Source organism: Thermobia domestica, chromosome 7 (assembly GCF_964235325.1).
Source record: "Thermobia domestica chromosome 7, izTheDome1.hap1.1, whole genome shotgun sequence".
Classification (NCBI taxonomy): Eukaryota; Metazoa; Arthropoda; class Insecta; order Zygentoma; family Lepismatidae; genus Thermobia; species Thermobia domestica.
The window spans coordinates 302,113,868-302,133,019 of NC_137460.1; the positions used below are offsets into that span (position 1 = coordinate 302,113,868).

General features: G+C 37.1%; 1 protein-coding gene across 10 annotated transcripts in view; it reads left to right on the forward strand.

Moving 5' to 3' along the window:
* Wnk (Wnk kinase) overlaps nt 1-19,152 on the forward strand; it is a 297,369-nt gene that overhangs the window by 66,562 nt on the left and 211,655 nt on the right. For all 10 annotated transcript variants that reach the window (XM_081766830.1, XM_081766829.1, XM_081766833.1 and 7 more), the window contains 3 exons: nt 1,957-2,177; nt 8,240-8,397; nt 15,823-15,911. In XM_081766830.1, the coding sequence (XP_081622956.1) occupies nt 1,957-2,177; nt 8,240-8,397; nt 15,823-15,911 (468 nt within the window). The remainder of the gene's footprint in view (nt 1-1,956; nt 2,178-8,239; nt 8,398-15,822; nt 15,912-19,152) is intronic.

Sequence of the window (19,152 nt, forward strand, 5' to 3'; positions counted from 1 at the left end):
ACAGTTTCTTTGCAAAATATTTTCGGCCTTTTCCAGTGAAAAATTACTTTCACAATGCATTCACTTTGAACATCAGTACTCGCCATATCCTAACTTTGTTGTGGGGATCAAAGTGACTCGGTGATAGAGCGCTTACCTCTGGTGCGTGGGAGTCCTGGTTCGATCGCCGGTCAAGTCAGTTTGTGGTGGACAACTCGTGTCCATTCGTTTTTTCTGGGTACTCCCGTTTCCTTCCGCTTTATTATTCTACCAGTAATTCCATAATCATTCACTTGCCTTAATCGTCGTTTCTCTCTCTCAACCTAAAGGTCAAAAAAAGTTTGAGAGACGTTAAAGTAAAAGATTTCATATTTCTTAATATTGACCTTGACATTCTGATTGTCAACAATTTTAAAATCAGCCGTACCACCTCACGCGGTTTCTTAAATGAAGATGAGAGTACATGTTAGTTTTATCCTGCGTGGTTATCTGAAATTCGGATTGAATAAGTGGCACGTTTTTCCTGGTTTTACTATTAATTCTACTTGTTTTGCTCATTTCATATTTTTGGCTTTCTGTATTACTTCCTAAATTTCTGTGTATCTGCAAGTTCTTTTATTGTGGATCTCTACTTACCCTTCACTCTAGTTCTTATATCCTCACTACTCTTTCTCTCGGAGGAAGCAGCTTCCGTTCAATTTGTTTTACAATATAATTGACTGTCCTTGGGAAACATAAGGGCTGCTCTACTTGGAGATAGCTACACCGTTGGATTGCTCATGCTTGATATGGATATTCAGTAACAAGATGAATAGAGTCCTCAACTGCGAGTTCGTAAACCTGAGTTGCTTTAGCAACCAAATCGTATACCGAAGCACCGATTCCAATATCAGCCGCCAAACTGTATACGAATCTCCGATTTCATTACACTTTCATACATTACTTTACACAGAACATTAGTATTTGAAGCAAACAGTGACGTAAGTAAGGAGAGGGAGGCAAACGGGGCTTGTACCCCGGGCGCCGGATTTGAGGAGCGCAAAACTGGGCAAATATTTATTTCACTATAAGGTAAGAAAAGGAGTTCTAGCAAACTAAAATTCATAATAATAATACTAATAATAATAAAACCTCAGAAACTTAACAGGACAACAACGACTTACCAACTTTAGGATCATATCCATCGAGCATAAGTTAGCTTCAAAGCTATCTTATGAAGACATTGTAAAAAGCTTTGCAGCCAAAAGAGCTCACGAAATTAAATTTTAGTTTAGTTTTTTGTGTTTTCATTTAACTTGATTTAAGAGATTTGCAAAATATCCGAGTACAACTCGAGACAAGAGCTTGACTGTTTGTCATAATTAAATATTCTATTCTAAAGCAATAGACTGTTGATTCATTCTACATACGTATATGCACATCCCGATTTAATTCCAAAAACATTGTGATTTGCAGTTATTATGTGTAGACTATAAGACTATGTGTATGACTATAAGAATATGTTAAGCATGCTACTCTCAGATTATTTGGCAATGAAATACTAATTAGTTTGGTTTTTTATCATATAGTAAAAATTAAATTATGTAGTGCAATTTTGAAATCAAGCTCTACCACTTGAAGAAAAAAAGGACTAGGAGGATTACTGGGTGATGCCAATAGCAGGCGTAGTCGGTGAGCGTTTTTGTTTCGTCGTGCGGGGAGGGGGAGGCGAAGGAGAGTTCTTTCCCCGGGTGACAACTAGTCTAGTTACTCGCGGGAAACAACACTTTTTTCATCATAATATAGTACGATCGTGAAGAGGTTATAAACGTTATTTTAATACTCTATTACTGTCTATCCAAATTATTAATTTATTTTTATATAATTAAACGTGCTGCAATGCGATGCATTTTGTTTTTAATTGAGCATTTGATACTCGACATTATTAATGTAATTCTCTTTATGATTCTATTAATGTTTTCTCTTCTACTTCCTTAGCTATCTGCGTCGTTTCAAGAAAATCAACCTGAAAGTGTTGAAGTCGTGGTGCCGACAGATTCTCAAGGGATTGTATTTCTTGCATTCTCGAGGACCTCCGATCATTCACCGAGACTTGAAATGTGATAATATTTTCATCACCGGAACTACAGGCAGTGTTAAGATTGGAGATCTAGGATTGGCTACGCTAAAGAACAGATCATTTGCAAAATCAGTAATTGGTAAGTATGATTGGAGTACATCAAAAAACTAACTTATTCGACGACCTTAACATACCGTGACAATTACACATTATTCCGAGTAAGTAGCAAGGGAGATGTAATTGGAGATAAATGTTTAAGATACTTGTATACATATGATCCTTCTGCTTCTTTTTCTTGTTATTATTATTTAGAAGACGGGAATTGATTGATATATACAATGTGATCAAAAGTACGCGGACACCCACATAAAGTTGTAAATGCCTTACCTCCAAATTTGAGTGTAAGCATTACACAAACTGGTTGATACCATTCACCGGATATTTTCCAAATTCACAAGGTTCCATCAGAATACCACTGATATATTATTCATCACTCAAAGATCTTTCCACTGTTTCATGGTCCAGTGGCACCACTTGATGCACCACACGACGATGCGCCTATCATTTATCGGTACAGTACATGACTTGTAGACGTTACTCGGCTATGAAAATAGTTTCAGCGCGGCCGCCATGGCGCTAGGAATAGATTTAAATCAAGGATGTTATAAAATAGAGGATCTGCCCATATGTATCTTCATCATATGAACTCAATGAAGCCGAAAAACAACCGAGCATCGTCTGACCCGGCACGTCTGATTGGCTACTCACGTTTCCGCCATGATTGTTGGCTCGAAACATTGCAATCTTAGTGGTGCGGAGTGGGCAGAGTAGGTGTGGCGAAGCTGTGACGTGTAGCTTCACGACTTTGTTGTATGGGCAGATCCTCTTTTTTATAGCATCCTTGATTTAGATATACTGAGTCTTTGATGACTGTGGCGATGGATGATAAACGATTTCTCAGTATCTAGTCACAACCGTAACTGTCTCTAAAGGTTAAAATGTAACGTTGTTTAGGTCTTCTTTGAGTTGTAGATTTCCGTCGTGTTTCATGATCAGAAGGGCTGAAGTCTCCCACACCGACCTGTCACACTTGAAGTGCCCGATCACAAAACCTCGTTAGAAATCCGTGGGCCGTACAGAATGGCTCATTTCATTCGTTCGAGCTATTTCGTAATTACTGTTGATACTCTCCATACGTTCCACACGGTAAGTGGCATCACTATCTTCACAAGTGAAAAAAATAACTTTCCCAAGTGGTATTTGGATACTTTTGATCACGTAATGTGTTAGAACTCCAAATGTTACAAATTTTATGGGTACATTCTGAAGGAAGTTACTGTGGAACTAGTTGATTGATTCCAATGTGACAGTTGTTTTGTAAACAGGATGTTTGTTTTCACCCACGAAATGAGCATGTGGCCATTCATATATGCCAGTGCGCAGAAGGAATTATTCCTAATGTTGGAGTTATACTTAGTGGAGCCCTCGTAGGCAGCATGTAAGGCCTAAGCACTACGTGGCTTGGTATCCAGAAAGTGATCAGTGACATTCTGTGACTAGTAGTACAATTCGTGCCTCAATAAGTGTTGCTTTTTGAGGGACTGTGGTCGTTGCTTCAGTTTTAGTTGTAGGAAACGCCAAACTTTTTCAGTAGAATTCATGTCTGGGTAATCGGAATGTAACCTGGTTTTGCATCTTTTAGCGGATAGTTAGCTGTGCCCTGTGACATGGTGTCGTGTCATGCATAAAATACGTAGTCCCGCGACAATTCGCCTGTTTCGAAGAGGGGTAACAGTACTCTTTGACGTATTTCGCAACATTAATGTGCCTACCACAAGAAATGAGGTTACGTTGAGAACCTTCTTAAATTGTACTCCGCAAATCAAAACTTAAAAGTCGCCATATTTCACGATAGGATTGTAGAATTATGATGAATTGTTCTGCCAATCGCTTACACACGGACTGTCAACCGCTTGCCGAGAGCGGCTAAAATTGGCTTTCTCTAAAAAATGTAACATGGTTCCAAAAGTGTTATGGATTGTTGTTACACAAGGCGCTCATTAGTTCTGTCATTGGTAGTTGTATAAGCAGAGGCGTAGGTACATTCGTGCACTTCGCAAGCCAAATGAAGCACCGGACGATCCGTGCTGACATAAACCCTCGTGCAGCAGATTTGGATTGCTGGACCCTTCGTCTGCGGATGACGCATGATGTTGGTCTGGGTCTGCTTACGTCTTTCTGTTTGTCCATCTCTCAGTGCAGCTATCACTAAATGTTTTGTTACTTAATTCTTTTGTAGGAGTCATATAGGCAGTTCTATCGAAGACACTTTCGATACACACGCATATAAAGACACGGAACACTTACTATTTGTCCTTTCCACACAGGCACTTCCTGTTGTCTAGCTGCACGACTCTCGTAGTGTTATTCGGGCAGATACCTTCGCTAGTGGTGCCATTATCTGGGACTTTTGATATATAGACCATCTGGATAGCATATTAACTATTTTTCTGACATGATCAAACTCGTCTTTTTCCTTGCATCACACTGAATATACGAGTTCGATGTAATAGTAATTCTCGGAATACACATTTTTTTTAAAAATAAAAGTATACTTTAGCATACACATGTATGCATATGCCGCTCTCATTTACTTATTACTGTATTCTGTTGATCAGAAACCTTGAAAATTTTGGGATGTTTTCAAATTTATGACTGATAATGTATGTTGATAACATCTTTTAATATCCCTGGAATCGTACACTGAGTTTGCGTGAGAGGTGAGACACGAACAACCAGAAACTCGTTGCTTCTCCATCACGACAATGCTCCTACCCACACGGCACTGTTCATTCGGGAGCTTTGACCAGGAAACAAACTGTGGTAGACTATCCACCGTACTAACCTGATCTCTCCCCCAATGACTTGGCTTCTTTATCCAAGAATTAAAACAGTGTTGATGATACTAAAACTAATACGACGGCAGCTCTGAAGCTCATTCCAGATATAGTGTTCCAAAAGTCCTTCAAAGGGTGGAGTAGGCTTGGGCGTCAGTGTATAGCTTCCCAAGGGGAGTACTTTGAAGGTGATCACACTAGTACGCAACAGAAATAAGATATTTAGCACATTTTATGGAACGAGTTGGCGAACTTATTTGTCAGACCTCGTATTTTTCATACATGAACGTTTGTACTCATATCTCCGTTGGATGTTTGTAAAACCTTCACGTCTCGCCCTGGAGATAACGATTGGAATGTTCCGATTTAAGATGATTTTAGTGCAGAATGATTTTGTTTTTCTCGGCGTAGAATTTTCAGTCCTACATTCACTCACTCAATCGTACATGTGAACTATGAACCGTATTTTTGTTTCTTTGCATGTTCATAGAATTTAGCCGAGATCTGCAGATCTCTACACATCCACTGCAGTGTAACATTGCAGGATCCCATTTTCTGAAACAAGTTTCTTGGTAGCCATATGAAAAGCTCACTAGACCAGTAAACGTACTAATTACACAGTTTACTACTTGGTAATGTGTATTGGTCAGCAAATATCGTACGGATAGTGATACTGAGTCATCTAAGGTGAGCATCCCACAATATTCGTATTGGAAGTAATGTGCTGTAGTTCTGGTTCGGAAGCTGGTGGGAAAAAAGATCTTTGAGTAGACCAAGAAAAAGGTTCTTGAGTAAGCAGATAGGTAGGTAATAGTGATCTCGACATTTTGCATTGGTTCAACGTAGGATACGAAGTTAAGCTTTCGTTTCTGTGGTTCATTAAACCTAAATTAAGTAACCTATCAAGAGAACGAATGTTAAATGCCTACCAACAGAATATTATTAAAAATTCCAGCTGAACATGAGTACAGAAACACACACATGATTTTGAAAATTAGTTACTCTAAATTAGATTATTTTCCAGAAATGATTTCGTTGTATGTCAGTTGTGTTCATTGACAATTTTAGCACGAATGGATTCTACAAATGATTTCTTTATTTTCACATGACATTCGTATATTATTATAAGAATTAATGTACTGTTCACTTTGAAGTGAATTGAAATGTATTGTCGGAAAGCTTATTTACAGATTAGGCTGCATTTCAGTTGAGTAACTGTATTTGTTAGTGGTTAGGTTTCCAAAGGTTTTTAAGTTTGTTTAAATCTAGGAGGTCCAGGTGGGCAGGTCACGTAACTAGAAGGAAGTAAGAAAGAAAACTTAGAAAAATTTTAACTGGAAACTGGAGTCTTGACGGGAGATGGATAGCGCAGAAATGGGAATACAAAGTAGAAACTGAATTCAATTGGCTAAGGAGGAAGTCAATGGAAAGCTTTTGCGAATGCGGTGTTGAACTTTCGGATTCCATTGGCAATAGTTAGTTATTGGCATGTATGCAGCTTGGAACGAAAAGAAAACTAACACATTTTATATACAGTCTGCTTTGTTTTGTGTTCTAGTTGACTTTCTAGTTCAGTTGGGATCGTTATGATTTTAATATGTCATTTAATAACAAAGATTGGCTACTAAATCGTTCAGTTTCCTTACATCAGCAATCCAGACAAGGTGGGGTGAGTTAAAACTGATATAAAGTAAAATCACAACATGGCATATCAAGAGCTGATACGATGAGCAAGTCTTAACAAATAAAGGTTGTAGAAAGGAATGGTGCTAGATTCTTCAATTAACCCTTTTAAAATCAGTCGAATTTTATAGACTTACAAAGCTTCTGCTCTTACCCTAATTACCTTACTCATGGCTCGTAGAATGAATTTGGCTTCCCAATAATACCATACACACGGCTTACGATCCATAAATTCGGGGAAATGCTGAAAAATTGGGAAGTTTCCAGAAAAAATGTAGGCGCTGTGGGTATCAGATATTTCATCAAATGTATGCAAAAAATATTACTATATACTTTTGTCATTGACATACGGTTAGTCAGGGCGCAAAATTTCAAAGTTAGAGAGACTCACCAATTCAAAAATGACGGTCGCCAGCATCTCTCAACGTACAAATTATAAGCTTCCCCCCTCCCCCTACCGGAGGCCTTTGGTTTGACAAAGAAAGAGATTACATCAGGACATAAAATTTTAAAACCAGACAATTAGATTTAGGATAATCAATTTTGAATTGGACAATTCATATACATTTTAAAAAATATCATATCTTTTAATTAAGGGTGGGATAGAAGGGGCGAATTACGACGTTGTGAAGACTTCACATTAGGGGTTTTCTCTCACTCAGTGACAATTACTTTTCGTGCGAAACAAAAACTGAGCAGCCCTGTGAGATTACGCAGAAATCCTTCGTACTGAACACTGATCGCCAGCTCTAAATTTCTAGTCGCCAATGGTGACCTGGGTTAGTAGGTATGAAGGTATAGAAGGTGTTTGAACGAAGGACAGTAATTTTCATACCAAATATAGCTTCTGAAGGAGGGTGTTTTCGTACGTATATGTAAGATGGTTTGCATAACACAAGGGGATGCAAATATCAGTGGAATGACACCTTATTCCAATCATGTGCTGCTCGGTTGGTTTTAAAAAGGATTAAAAGATCACATTTCCGTAAATTGCGTGTTTATTAGCCCCCCTTTTTTTTTTTTTAATTATTAACCTTAGTTCTAATTTTAATTTAATTTCTTTAGAGAATGTAGTTAGCAAAACTTTCCATACATTTGTCAGAACACAACCACTATGCATGAAACAGTTGTACTTGGTTGCATTTAATTTTGTGTTTTGAGTTGCAAATAGAAAGGAAAAGAAAGGTTAGTTTCTCTTTTGATATTATTTCTTGACATATGAAAGCTTGATAATCCTAACGTGCTGTTTCAGCCTAGTCCTAATATTCCTGTTTGTCATGTATAGTTCATTACAATCACAGATGACTTGGTACACTTATAGAACAAGAATCAAGGAAGCTAGTTTCGTATCATGTAAGCTTTTTTGTATATTTTGGAAGAAATATAGAGGGATTGAAGTGGAAATATTGAAAAGGGCGGCTTTGAACACATCTTGTTTATTTGTATTTTCTGAAAATGTTTTAACTTCTCCAATAAATAAATTATTTTCAGTTAAGAATACGTAATGCTGTTAAATTGGATTACAGTGTAATATATCAAGTAAGATAAATAACCGATGGGAAAAGCGAACATGAGAGATAATAAGAACAAATATATATGAATTCGTTGTTTTTATTTGCAGGCACTCCGGAGTTTATGGCTCCCGAGATGTATGAAGAACACTATGATGAAAGTGTGGACGTGTATGCGTTTGGAATGTGTATGCTTGAGATGGCCACTTCAGAGTATCCTTACTCAGAGTGTACAGGACCAGCGCAAATCTATAAGAAAGTAGTCAGTGTAAGTCATTTCGTTTTCTTCAGGTTTCTTTTGTGGGCGTCTTAGCGAATATATAAGTGTGTACAAAGTCCTACTACCGTTACAATGAAAAACAGATCGTAAACTGTATGAGATAAAAACACGCGGTATTTTGTAACTTGTTCTACATATCTGAAGGTTTTATTGCCAATTAGAATACTTTGTTTGTGCCCCTCTAGTTGCCCTCAGGATTTCGAGGCTCCATCCATACACGCTACATCAATCCATGTACTAAGTGGGGCAAGATCTGGAAGAGCTGTTTCGTACACGTATCCCCAAAGGAAAAAAAAAAAAAAAAAAAAAAAAAAAAAAAAAAAAAAAAAAAAAAAAAAAAAAAAAAAAAAACGCGCAGTCGGGGAGTTGGTCCATCACGGCCAATTCATTTCCCAGAGAAACGGCTATTCAACAGGCTCCTAACATCTAGAGAGCAATGAGGAGGTGTTCCATTGTGTTAGAAGATTATGTTTGGCTGCAGTTCCAACACCTGAGGGAGTAGGCCGCCCGTATTTTTCGACAGATCGATTTCATCTTGTCCACTATTGCTTGCTGCACACGTCGTCGTTCACTCTGTGGCATATCCATTACGTTTTCTGTCTCTAAATATTTTGCGCTCCATCCAATCATGGATGCTTTTCAACCAGGTCTCTTTGATACTGCCGGCAGAATTTTTACTGAAAAACAGTTATTTGTGATTTCCCAGCCTCAGTACAGCAATACAGACATTGAGCCTTCTCCTGTGCTTTCGTCATTGTCGTTCAAGTCGCAATCTGCAAAGAGAGGAAAGGTAACTTTGAGGTATGTCAGAACACTATGGAAACACATAACATATCAGGACCTTGGAAGAAAAAGTCGAACTCGAAAAATCTATTTTTTTTCCCCTGGCATCAGACAGGTCTGGACAACACAAATACCGTAGTATTCTTACTGTTTCTAGATAAACAAAGATTCGCCCTTGCCTAACTTGAAGTACTTGGAAAACTTTCAGCTTGATTTCCCTTGATTTCGTGATTCGCCCTTTCTCTTCCGAGGTCCTGATATGTACATAAAACTTGAAGAAATGAAGAACACGTTGCAAAAAATCGCATGTCTCTATCTCATATCGTTTACGCGCTATGGTTCATTGTAACGGTAGCAGGACTTTGGGACACGGTGTTTATTGTGTGAAGTACTTATCAAACTGAAGATCGTAGCAAGTTTTGAAATCCTATTATATTCTAGGTTGTAGGTGTGAGAAAGTTCTGTCGCGTATGTCTCTACTTAGTAGAGACAATGCTTATGTAGCTGAGGTATTCCACAGGTTCTTAAATGATGATAGCCCAGTTTTCGTGGTTGTGTATAGCACAAGAGAGAGGGCTCTATTGATTCAAGTCTTTTTCCAGCTACGTACGTTGAAAACTAAGTGAAGGATATTTATTTGGGACGCCATATGATACTCAACGGCTAAGTGGAGATAAACCTTACGGATTTCTCGACTTCTGCATAAACATGACTTGTCAGCACCGCAATATAACCACGTATTATTCTCCCTTCTCACCTCGTATTTATTCCATTTCATACAGGCTTGAAGAATTTCAGAGCTATTTTGGAATAATTGTGGCTGTGTGCTACTAAAGGAATAGTTTTTGAAAAATACGCGAAGTAGAAGTATTGTGTGTATATACACAATGAACAGGATTATGCAATACTGATTTTCATAGAGCAAAAATGGACGAGATATCGACAAGCGGCTTTTTTGCAATCGATTCAGCATCTCAAGAATAGGTTTCCTATCCTTCTTTAACCTTGTATTCAAACAGGAAGTGGTAGAAATCAACCATTTCCGGTTTCAACGTTGGTCGCCATAGAACAAGAAAACTAATACTGACAAGCGGTTTTTAACAATGGATTCAGCGTCTAAATAGAACATAATCAGCGCCCGAAACTCTGCCGAAAACAGGAAAGGGTTGAAATTTACTGGTTCATCCGATTTCACTATTTATTTCCGTGGACGAGACATGGCAACAATTTCGAAATGCGTTCTTTAAATATTTTTTTTTTTTGATTGATTCAACATCTTAAAAATGAGTTTCGTCTCGACTTTTAATGTATCTATTGAAACCGAAAGTGGTGAAAATATAAGATTTGTCTTTTACAACACTGATCGCATTATGGATGAAATGGAAATAGGTAGCGACAAGCAGTATTTGGACATGGATTCAGTACCGCAATAATGTGCTTCACCACTGATATTGTTGCAAAAGGAAGTGATAGGCATGACCACTTCCACTTCCGGTTTAAATTTTATTTCCCATAGGGCAAACATGGTTAAGAGATAGCGAGTAATGACATTTTGATAGGGATCAGCCTCCGAGCAATCTTATTAATCCTTTTTTGCAACCAATAGTTGCAGTTGTACTACTTCAAGTGTGAATATTGAATTCGCATAGTTTGGAAGTCTACCGTAGTTTCACACTGAAACGAAATATATTTACAGTTAATGTATTTACTGTATATTACATTCAGGTACTGCATGAACTGTGAATGAGCCACTTCTTTACGGACAATTTAACCCATTGGTGTCTGTTATTGAGAAGTTAAGGAGGGCACAGTAGCTTAGTGGTAGAGCGCTTACCTCTGGTGCAGGGTTCGATCCCCGCCAAGTAACTGTGGTGGACATTATCAGGTTTTTTCAGGGTACTCCCGTTTCCTCCCATATTCTCATTCCACCATTTCTTCCGTCATCATTCACTTGTGTTAATCATCCATCTCTCTTAGCCTAAAGGACATAATTGTGGGACGTTGAACTAAAAGATTTCATTAAAGTCCGAAACAAGTACTTGAATTATTATAAAACGACTTAGTTGCTCTTCCTAAACATGTTGCTAATTACACATGTTTCTACATGTACATATCCATGCAGTTCTTTTTTTCCTTCTTTTTTACATCTTACACAATCTGGAGTGAAATGCCATCCGATAAGTCGAGAAAAATGTATATTTGTTCAAATAACTACTTATCTATTTCCATTGCTGCTCAGTCTGTTACCATATCCTTGGGCTGGGGCTTATCGCGATTCGATAAACGTAAGGAGAAAGAAATATGGCCACGGGACGGAATCCCTTTTCAGCACCAAGAAAAGATGAATGGGAGCTTATGTTAAAGATATCCGAACTATTATTTACATTTGCTTGCGAGACAGTTATTCAAGTCCATGAATTACGCATGTATAAAGCGTGCACGTTAGGCACGCATTCTGGATAACGACGCAGGACAGACAATAGAATGATTAATTATAACAATAAATTATATTGAATCTGTGCAGCTGAAAGGATTTATGAATAAGCTAAATGATATCTCCGTTTAGGTATTTTTTTATATCCCCTCGTGAATTGATAGGTTTTAAGTGAAAATTCAGTGTCTTTTTTCATCCTAACTGTGTTTGAGTTAACTGTAAAGAAAAATGCTGAACCACAAGGATGGAAGAGAGTATATAGGAAAGAGATGTACTGTAGACCTCGGAGGAAGAAGGAAAGAAAAAGAACATAACTAAATGTTTTGTAAACTGGTACTACTATCAAAATCTCCATAATAAATTCGCCCATTCTGAATTTCATTAAAAAAAAATTGCAACAAAGAGTTGGAGTTAAGTCTTAATTATCTCTTGACAATTCACAGTATTTAGCTTATTTATGATAAAATGCATTCATGCCGGTGATAAAATAAATAAAAAATAAAGAAAAAAACTGTCCTAGCCGCCCAAAATGTGATCCACGCCACGCATGATGTCATCAGTGCCAAATTGGGTGAATTATGTTGGCGCGGAACCAATTTGAAGCCACAATTGTGAATTGTTGTAATGGCGTCTACCAACTTAGTGTTGGGGGCATGATCCTGATGGAGAAGGACGCTTTAGTCAATTTCTCATGACTCACTTGCCGCGATAACGCAGCTTTCGTAAAAAGTCTGCTTAATAATCCCAAGTTTGGAAGATATTCTACCATCAACACCCACTACGAATTCCGAAAACAGTAGCCTTTCTTGTTTTGTCATTACCTTTTTTGCTGATGGCAATGATTTCGTCGTCGTTATAGGTAGGAAGACTGATATCTCTGCTGCTTGGAACGTTAGCTTGGCTTGGATTGGAAATAGTGGATCCACGTCTCTCTCTCTTTTTATTATTATTATTATTATTATTATTATTACATCTCATGTGGGTAACAACTCTGTCAATTCATGCAGTTGATAAGCCCATGGTCTTAGAAATGTCTGATAACCAGTCGACCATCATTTTTGACACTTTCATGGACTTCCTTAGTGTATTTTGGGTTAGTGCTTTAACTGGCATCCCTAGTCAAGGGTTTTTTGTAGTTTGGGTCATCTTCATTGCTGGTTTTCCCTCTCCTAAATTCAGCTGCCGATTTCTTCTCACTATTTCCTAGCGTAGTAACCTTGTCGGCGTGGATATTCTGCAGTGTTAAATTCTCCTTATGGAGATATTTGATAACAGTACTTGCCTTCAGTTTCATTCGGTCAAAAGTTGTTCACTCTGTTTCTTTATCTGGAAAGTAGATATTAACATCATATTTGGTATGACTTCCTATGAAGGTTCAATTCTAAAACTTCACGTTAGTTATAGTTTTTTGTAGTTTGGCGTAGAACTTTCTGTAACAACCCTCATATTAACTCTTAGCACCGTATAAATCTATCAGGTATCACTTGCTGTTCATATTTTTTTGAATGAATGTTGATATATTTACATAATTCCAGTGTTGTTTTGCCTGCTTACATCAAATAAACAAAAGAAAAAGAATATTCAGATGCAGTCTGCAGTAATATTTTCCTCTGTCTGCGGAGTTAACCGATAATTTCAAGTTTTACAAAACTAAGGCAGCTCGTCATAAATAAATTCACACACTTTTTTTTTTCTATTGTAATTTTTCATTTGCAAATTTCGGTAATACTCATTGTCTCTTAACTGTTACAATTCTCTCTTCTTTTAATGTTTTATTCTCATTATTTTAATGTTTACGTAGCAAGTCTGGGTGAAGTTCGATGTTAAATGATTTCGTTACTTTCGAATCTCAGAATATGCTCTTTTGTACTGATATTCTTTCTTTGAAAATTGTTGAGATTTGTGGATCTTACAATTGTTGAAACGGCGATCATAGTGTAAACATATTTGTACAAATGTTGTGTCCGATCTATGGTGACGATTTCAAACTGCGCTTACTTTAACCCTTTAATGGGCAAGCATTGATATCATTACCATTAAAATATTTAGTTTGCTTTTATGGTTGAACCATGTCTTCCTGATCATAATTTCGCAATTTTGTATTTTAGTTACAAAATACAGGATGTTTATTTCAAAGCAACATTGCCATAAAATAGACCTTATGTGTAGCTACTGAGCAGCATTGCCCTATTATGGTAAAATATCATAAGAATACTCTCAGTAATTATCAACAGTTTCGTTAAAATATTTTCCTACAGAGCAAGAAAGCACAAATAAAAATAAATAAATAAAACAGTAAGATTCGCGGAACATACGAGATAAAGCTTCTGCAATACTAAATTTGACTGTCCCCTGTTGACGAAGATTAGAAGTATCTGAAGAAGCGACCCGCAAATCATGTATATGAAAGCAATAATGCCAGTTAAATGATCTCTGAATTTATATTTCGTCCGGATAACTCAACAGAATGCGATGTTGTTTGAGAGCAACACTTCCTTAAGGGTTAAGAGAAACCATATCGCCACCATCGACAGTGGTGGCCCTGCATCTGGGCGATTGCCCGACAGTGAAGTTTGCACTGTAGGAGACTGGCACGCAGTGTAGTCATGTTAAGCCTCAACCACTCCTCCTGACAGGCTTTCCATAGCTCTTCAACGGTGCGGAGTCTCCTGTGAAACAAGGCTCGTTTCAGAAAGTCAAAGGCGCAAAAGTCCATCGGTGACGCATCAAAGGACTTCACAGGAATGTCTGGGAATGGAATGACAGGAATTCCAGTTTCTGCTGCCATTTGTTTAAGAAGCGGGTTGAACGAGATGTGTGACTTGATGCCTTGTCTTGATGCACCCACACACGATTTTTGTCCCTCCCGTAGATATGAGAATGCCATGGCGATAAACGGGTGTCAGGATGTTAGCCTGATAATATTCCGAATTCACTTTCGTATTTTTGGCTACGATGTATGGTCAGCTTATCCTGATAGGAGTATCTAGCAAAGATCATTAAACGTGCCGAAATTTTTCTTGCATTCAGTGAACCATTTTTGAAAGGTCCTCGCACCTGTTGATCGATAAAAAATTGCACATGGCTTGTGACAGTCATCCAGATGAACATATGCCTCGTCCACTGTTACAACAGACTTCCACTTTTTACCTTTCAGGTACCGCTCATGCAGCTTTCGACAGTTGGTGCGACGTTCCTGGATGTATTTTGTTAAGAGCTTATGAACACACCCCTTCCGTCGCTTTACCAACTTCAGATCGCGGTAAATGATGGTGTGCCCTGTCATCAGTGATGTCTGTAACCGGTTCGCTATACTCCTGTGTGTAGATGGATTTTCCCTGGTGACCAGAGCCCCGACTTCCCGAATTCTAGCTCACGTGCGGCTAGTGGCAGACCAGGGATTTGCCTGTTTCTACCCCACAGGAATCATCCCACGCCTCTCCTTACCTACCCCATTTAACACTAGTGATATGCCATTTTTGGACACAGTGAATCCATGCTCCTTGTACAGTTTGATAATGGTACTATAACTGTAGTTCACATTGGAAAGGAGAGTTACGTAGTCCTCCAAATAAACACTTATTTTCAGCGGCATTTGTCCCGATATGCACTTAACCACACCTGTCACACACAGTCTATAGTCCAAAGTGCCCACACAACTGGCAGGTCCCTTCTCTTGCTTGGTGGTGCTGCACAAGGTGTGTAATTTCGTCACCATAGATCGGAAACAACCTCTGTAAAGGAGACTAAAATTAAGTGAAGCTTCCATTTCCCTATTGTAAGAATTTTTCGTTGAATTTCAATGTGGTGCAATTTAGGAACTGAGCAACTGCACATCGTAATATCTGTCAATCTTAGACAAGAATAATGACTGTATCATCGTAAAGTTCACTGGATGATGAACACCTCTCATGCGTAGGACCTGCCTTGGAATGCAGTGATTGGAGCTTTGTAATGCATTTAGCGTGCCTTATGTTCTGTGCAGAATAGTTTGAAAAAGAAGTGTTATGTGGCGTATATTGGAATTGGATAAACTAATTGTAATACAGTTTCGTGCATCTTACAGAATGATAATGATATTATTAACTCAGGCAACACTATACTTTGATAAATTATCCTCCTTTGTGAAGGAATACGCATTATTTGTCTTGTTGCACCTATTTGTTTTAATCTCTCTTCTTTTTTTCTTTCTTTAGGGTGTGAAGCCTTTAAGCTTTGAAAAAGTGGAGAACCCAGAAATTCGTGATATTATTGAGAGATGTATACGACTGAAGAAAGAAGAAAGGTAAGATGCTCTTTATAATTGCAAATTGCGTATTTTGTAAATCTGCAATTCTTCTGTTATGGGGTTAGAAAATTTTTCCAGTCCTATTTTCCTTCAAAATAGATAAATGTAAATTAAAATGAATGCTTTTAGTAAATGGAAAATAATAATTGTCACAATAATACGAGCGGTGATGATATTCAATGAAAAAAGCAAAAGGCTAATGCTCACAACAAAATATATATAGCAGAATTTCTTCTACATGTAATAGGTAGCGCTTTCGGAAGAAGCTTCTTCCATCTTCGGCCTGTTAAAGACGCAAAAAGATTTTAAAAACAAGAAGGAAAGGTTATCATCATTATTATTATTATTATTATTATTATTATTATTATTATTATTATTATTATTATTATTATTATTATTATTATTATTATTATTATTAAAAAGGGTAAAAAGTTAAGATACGTGAAAAACAAAGCTTCTATCAACACCAAACATATGAGAATAGACACTCACTGTCATTGTACACTGCTGTTCACTGTTCTCACCGTTTGCTTTCCAAATGGCGAAAGTATGTAATGAAAACATTACTCCAAATGATATTTATTTCTCCCTATTCTAAATTAAGTATGAGTCTCTTTCTATGGATATAATACGATTCTTTAATTTTTTGTTCCGTTGCTGTTTTGGCTTTTTCAATTAAACATGGCCCCGCGATGTGAATGTTGTAATCTGTTAAGAAGCGGTGCTAAACCAGACAACTGTTGCAGGTTCCGAGATTTCGAGGTACGAACGTGTTCAGTTATTATAGTGCATATATCCCTTTTTGTTTGACTTACGTACACTTTATCACACTGACATTTCTCCCGATAAACGCCACTGCTTTGTAGAGGGTCAGTAAAAATACCTTAAAATTAGTTATGTATTTATCTGTGGATTTCCGAGGAACTTCTGAAATATTGATGATGTGTCCTTGCAGAATCTTAATTTTTGCCGAGAAATGTGGAACCAAAGGGACATTAACCCATTTGTCAGTTGCGGCAACTGTTGTTGGTTGATGGTGCATACCAACCATCTCCTGTTGTACCTGTTTGTACCATTTTAGTAATAAATTTTTGCCACATTTCTCCGCAAAAATTAAGATGATGTGTGAAAAACCTTTTAACTTTCTTTTTTTTTTTTAACCCTTCCTTCATGTCTTTAAGTCCTTTTTGAGTCTTTAACAGGCCGAAGATGTAAGAAACTTCTTCCGAAAGTGCTACCTGTTGCATGTAGAAGAAACTGCTATATATATATTTTGTTGTATTAGCTTTTTGCTTTTCTCAATAATAATTGTGTTGATAAATCTGTTGTTAGTTTTACAGATTTCCTCTTAAGTCTCCGGATTTCAAATCGTTCTAGCTTGGAAACGGGTAATTGTTTGTGAATGAAATATACATAGCTGGAAAGATGGAATAATTAAGTTTCGCTCGTGTCTGGACACTAGTGACATCTCCCGCTAATCAAACTAAACTAGAACACTTTCGAACTGTAGACGTTTCATTCAAATACAATTAGCTGTTTTGAAACTGTAACACTTTGAAATCAGTTAAAGGCTTCAGAGACACCCTGTACTATAAAGACTTGAGGTTCCCTCTGTGATAAACATTAGAGTTAATGGTCTTTCATGAGAGACCTACGTTCAGTTTGCCGTTACGCTTACGTTTAGTTTAGGATATCGCATTCACGTAAACTGTATGTATGTATGTTGTATGACTGTGATATTACCTATTTAATGAATTGGTGCGTTTGTTTTGTAGAATCGGTGTTGTGTGTTTATGTTGTTATTGGTTGAAAGAGTTGTCGGAAGCTGAATTATGAGTGCTTTTTTTCAATTTACAGAGTGACTATAACATACGAGCACTAAAAGTCAACACACTCCATTTCTTGTTTTGTTATGTTATAATATTGTTAAAGTGCTTGTTGTAATTTGAAGTGGAACATGGAAGAAAAAAATCACCACAGAAAGTAATTCATTCCGATATTAGAAGGACTACATATCAAGTGTTAAAACTTGGTAGAAAAGAAAGAAAAAAAGTAGGGTTCATACTGTGTTTGTTAAAACAACAGACAGAACTGTCTATGTGGTAGACAGAACTATTATTAAAATCGATATATTTTGTCAATCATATTCAAAGTATATGCATAAATCCATACTTTAGACCAATGGCGTAGAGAAAGGGCTGACGCTTAAGGCTACTTCTTCTTAATAGAGTGATATCAAAAATTGTTTGTTAATATGCCTTATATTCTATTTATGATCCCCAATATATCACTTTTTCTTAGAAGAAGTATTGTACAGTCGTTAAAAACAAAACTTATTTCCCTGAAGATTTCTTTAACTATACATAAGATTTTAACATTTTTTTTTATGTAATGAATACTCTTCTTTTAGGAGGAGAGACGCTTTATCATCAGCATTAAGCATCAAAATTTACCGCCTACGGGTGCGAGTAATAATAATAATAAAAACAGGTTGCTCAAGGTTTTTCTTTTAATTTATCGACCGGTTTAGGTGAATTGTTGTGCGTGGGTTCTACTCCAATTAAACTACTAACATTTTCAGGTGTTGTCCCATCATCATGAAGCGTTGCGATAACTCAGTGGTAAAGTTCTCCCCGTGGGATCCCTGGTTTGATTTCAGCTTACGTCAAGTAGATCTTCTGGTGTACAACCACCATTATGGGAGATTTGTCGTGTTATCCCGTTTCCTTCACTTTCTTTATTCCACCCTTTCTTTCATTATCATCATCATTTGCCTTAGCCTCCAAGACACAATTGCGAGTCAATAATATAAAAGGTAACATGGATATGTTTGTATTGTCTTAAATATGTTAATTGAGCACCATAACATATTGTAGTGGAGATGTTATTTCAAGAGACAAAATACTCCTATTTAATAATCTACAACCCTTCTTATGTAGATAGTCATTTCTTAATGCCATTTTGAAAGGAACATTTAGTTTTGTTTAGAAAACTATACTCTTAGAAATAGAGAAACTGTAGTATATATGTTAAAAGGAATGAAATAGAAATTTTTCAATATTATAACGTTCTAGTCACTGAAACTTCTTGCCCATCAAAGTTAAGTTTCTTAGTGAGTTCCCTTACTTGTCAGGCTGATACTGGAAGCAACATAATTTCAATCATGAAAGGTCATAATTTTTTCTTTCTTTTTCTTTTTGTGAGCTCTCTGATATTAAGTACATATGTTAATTCTTAC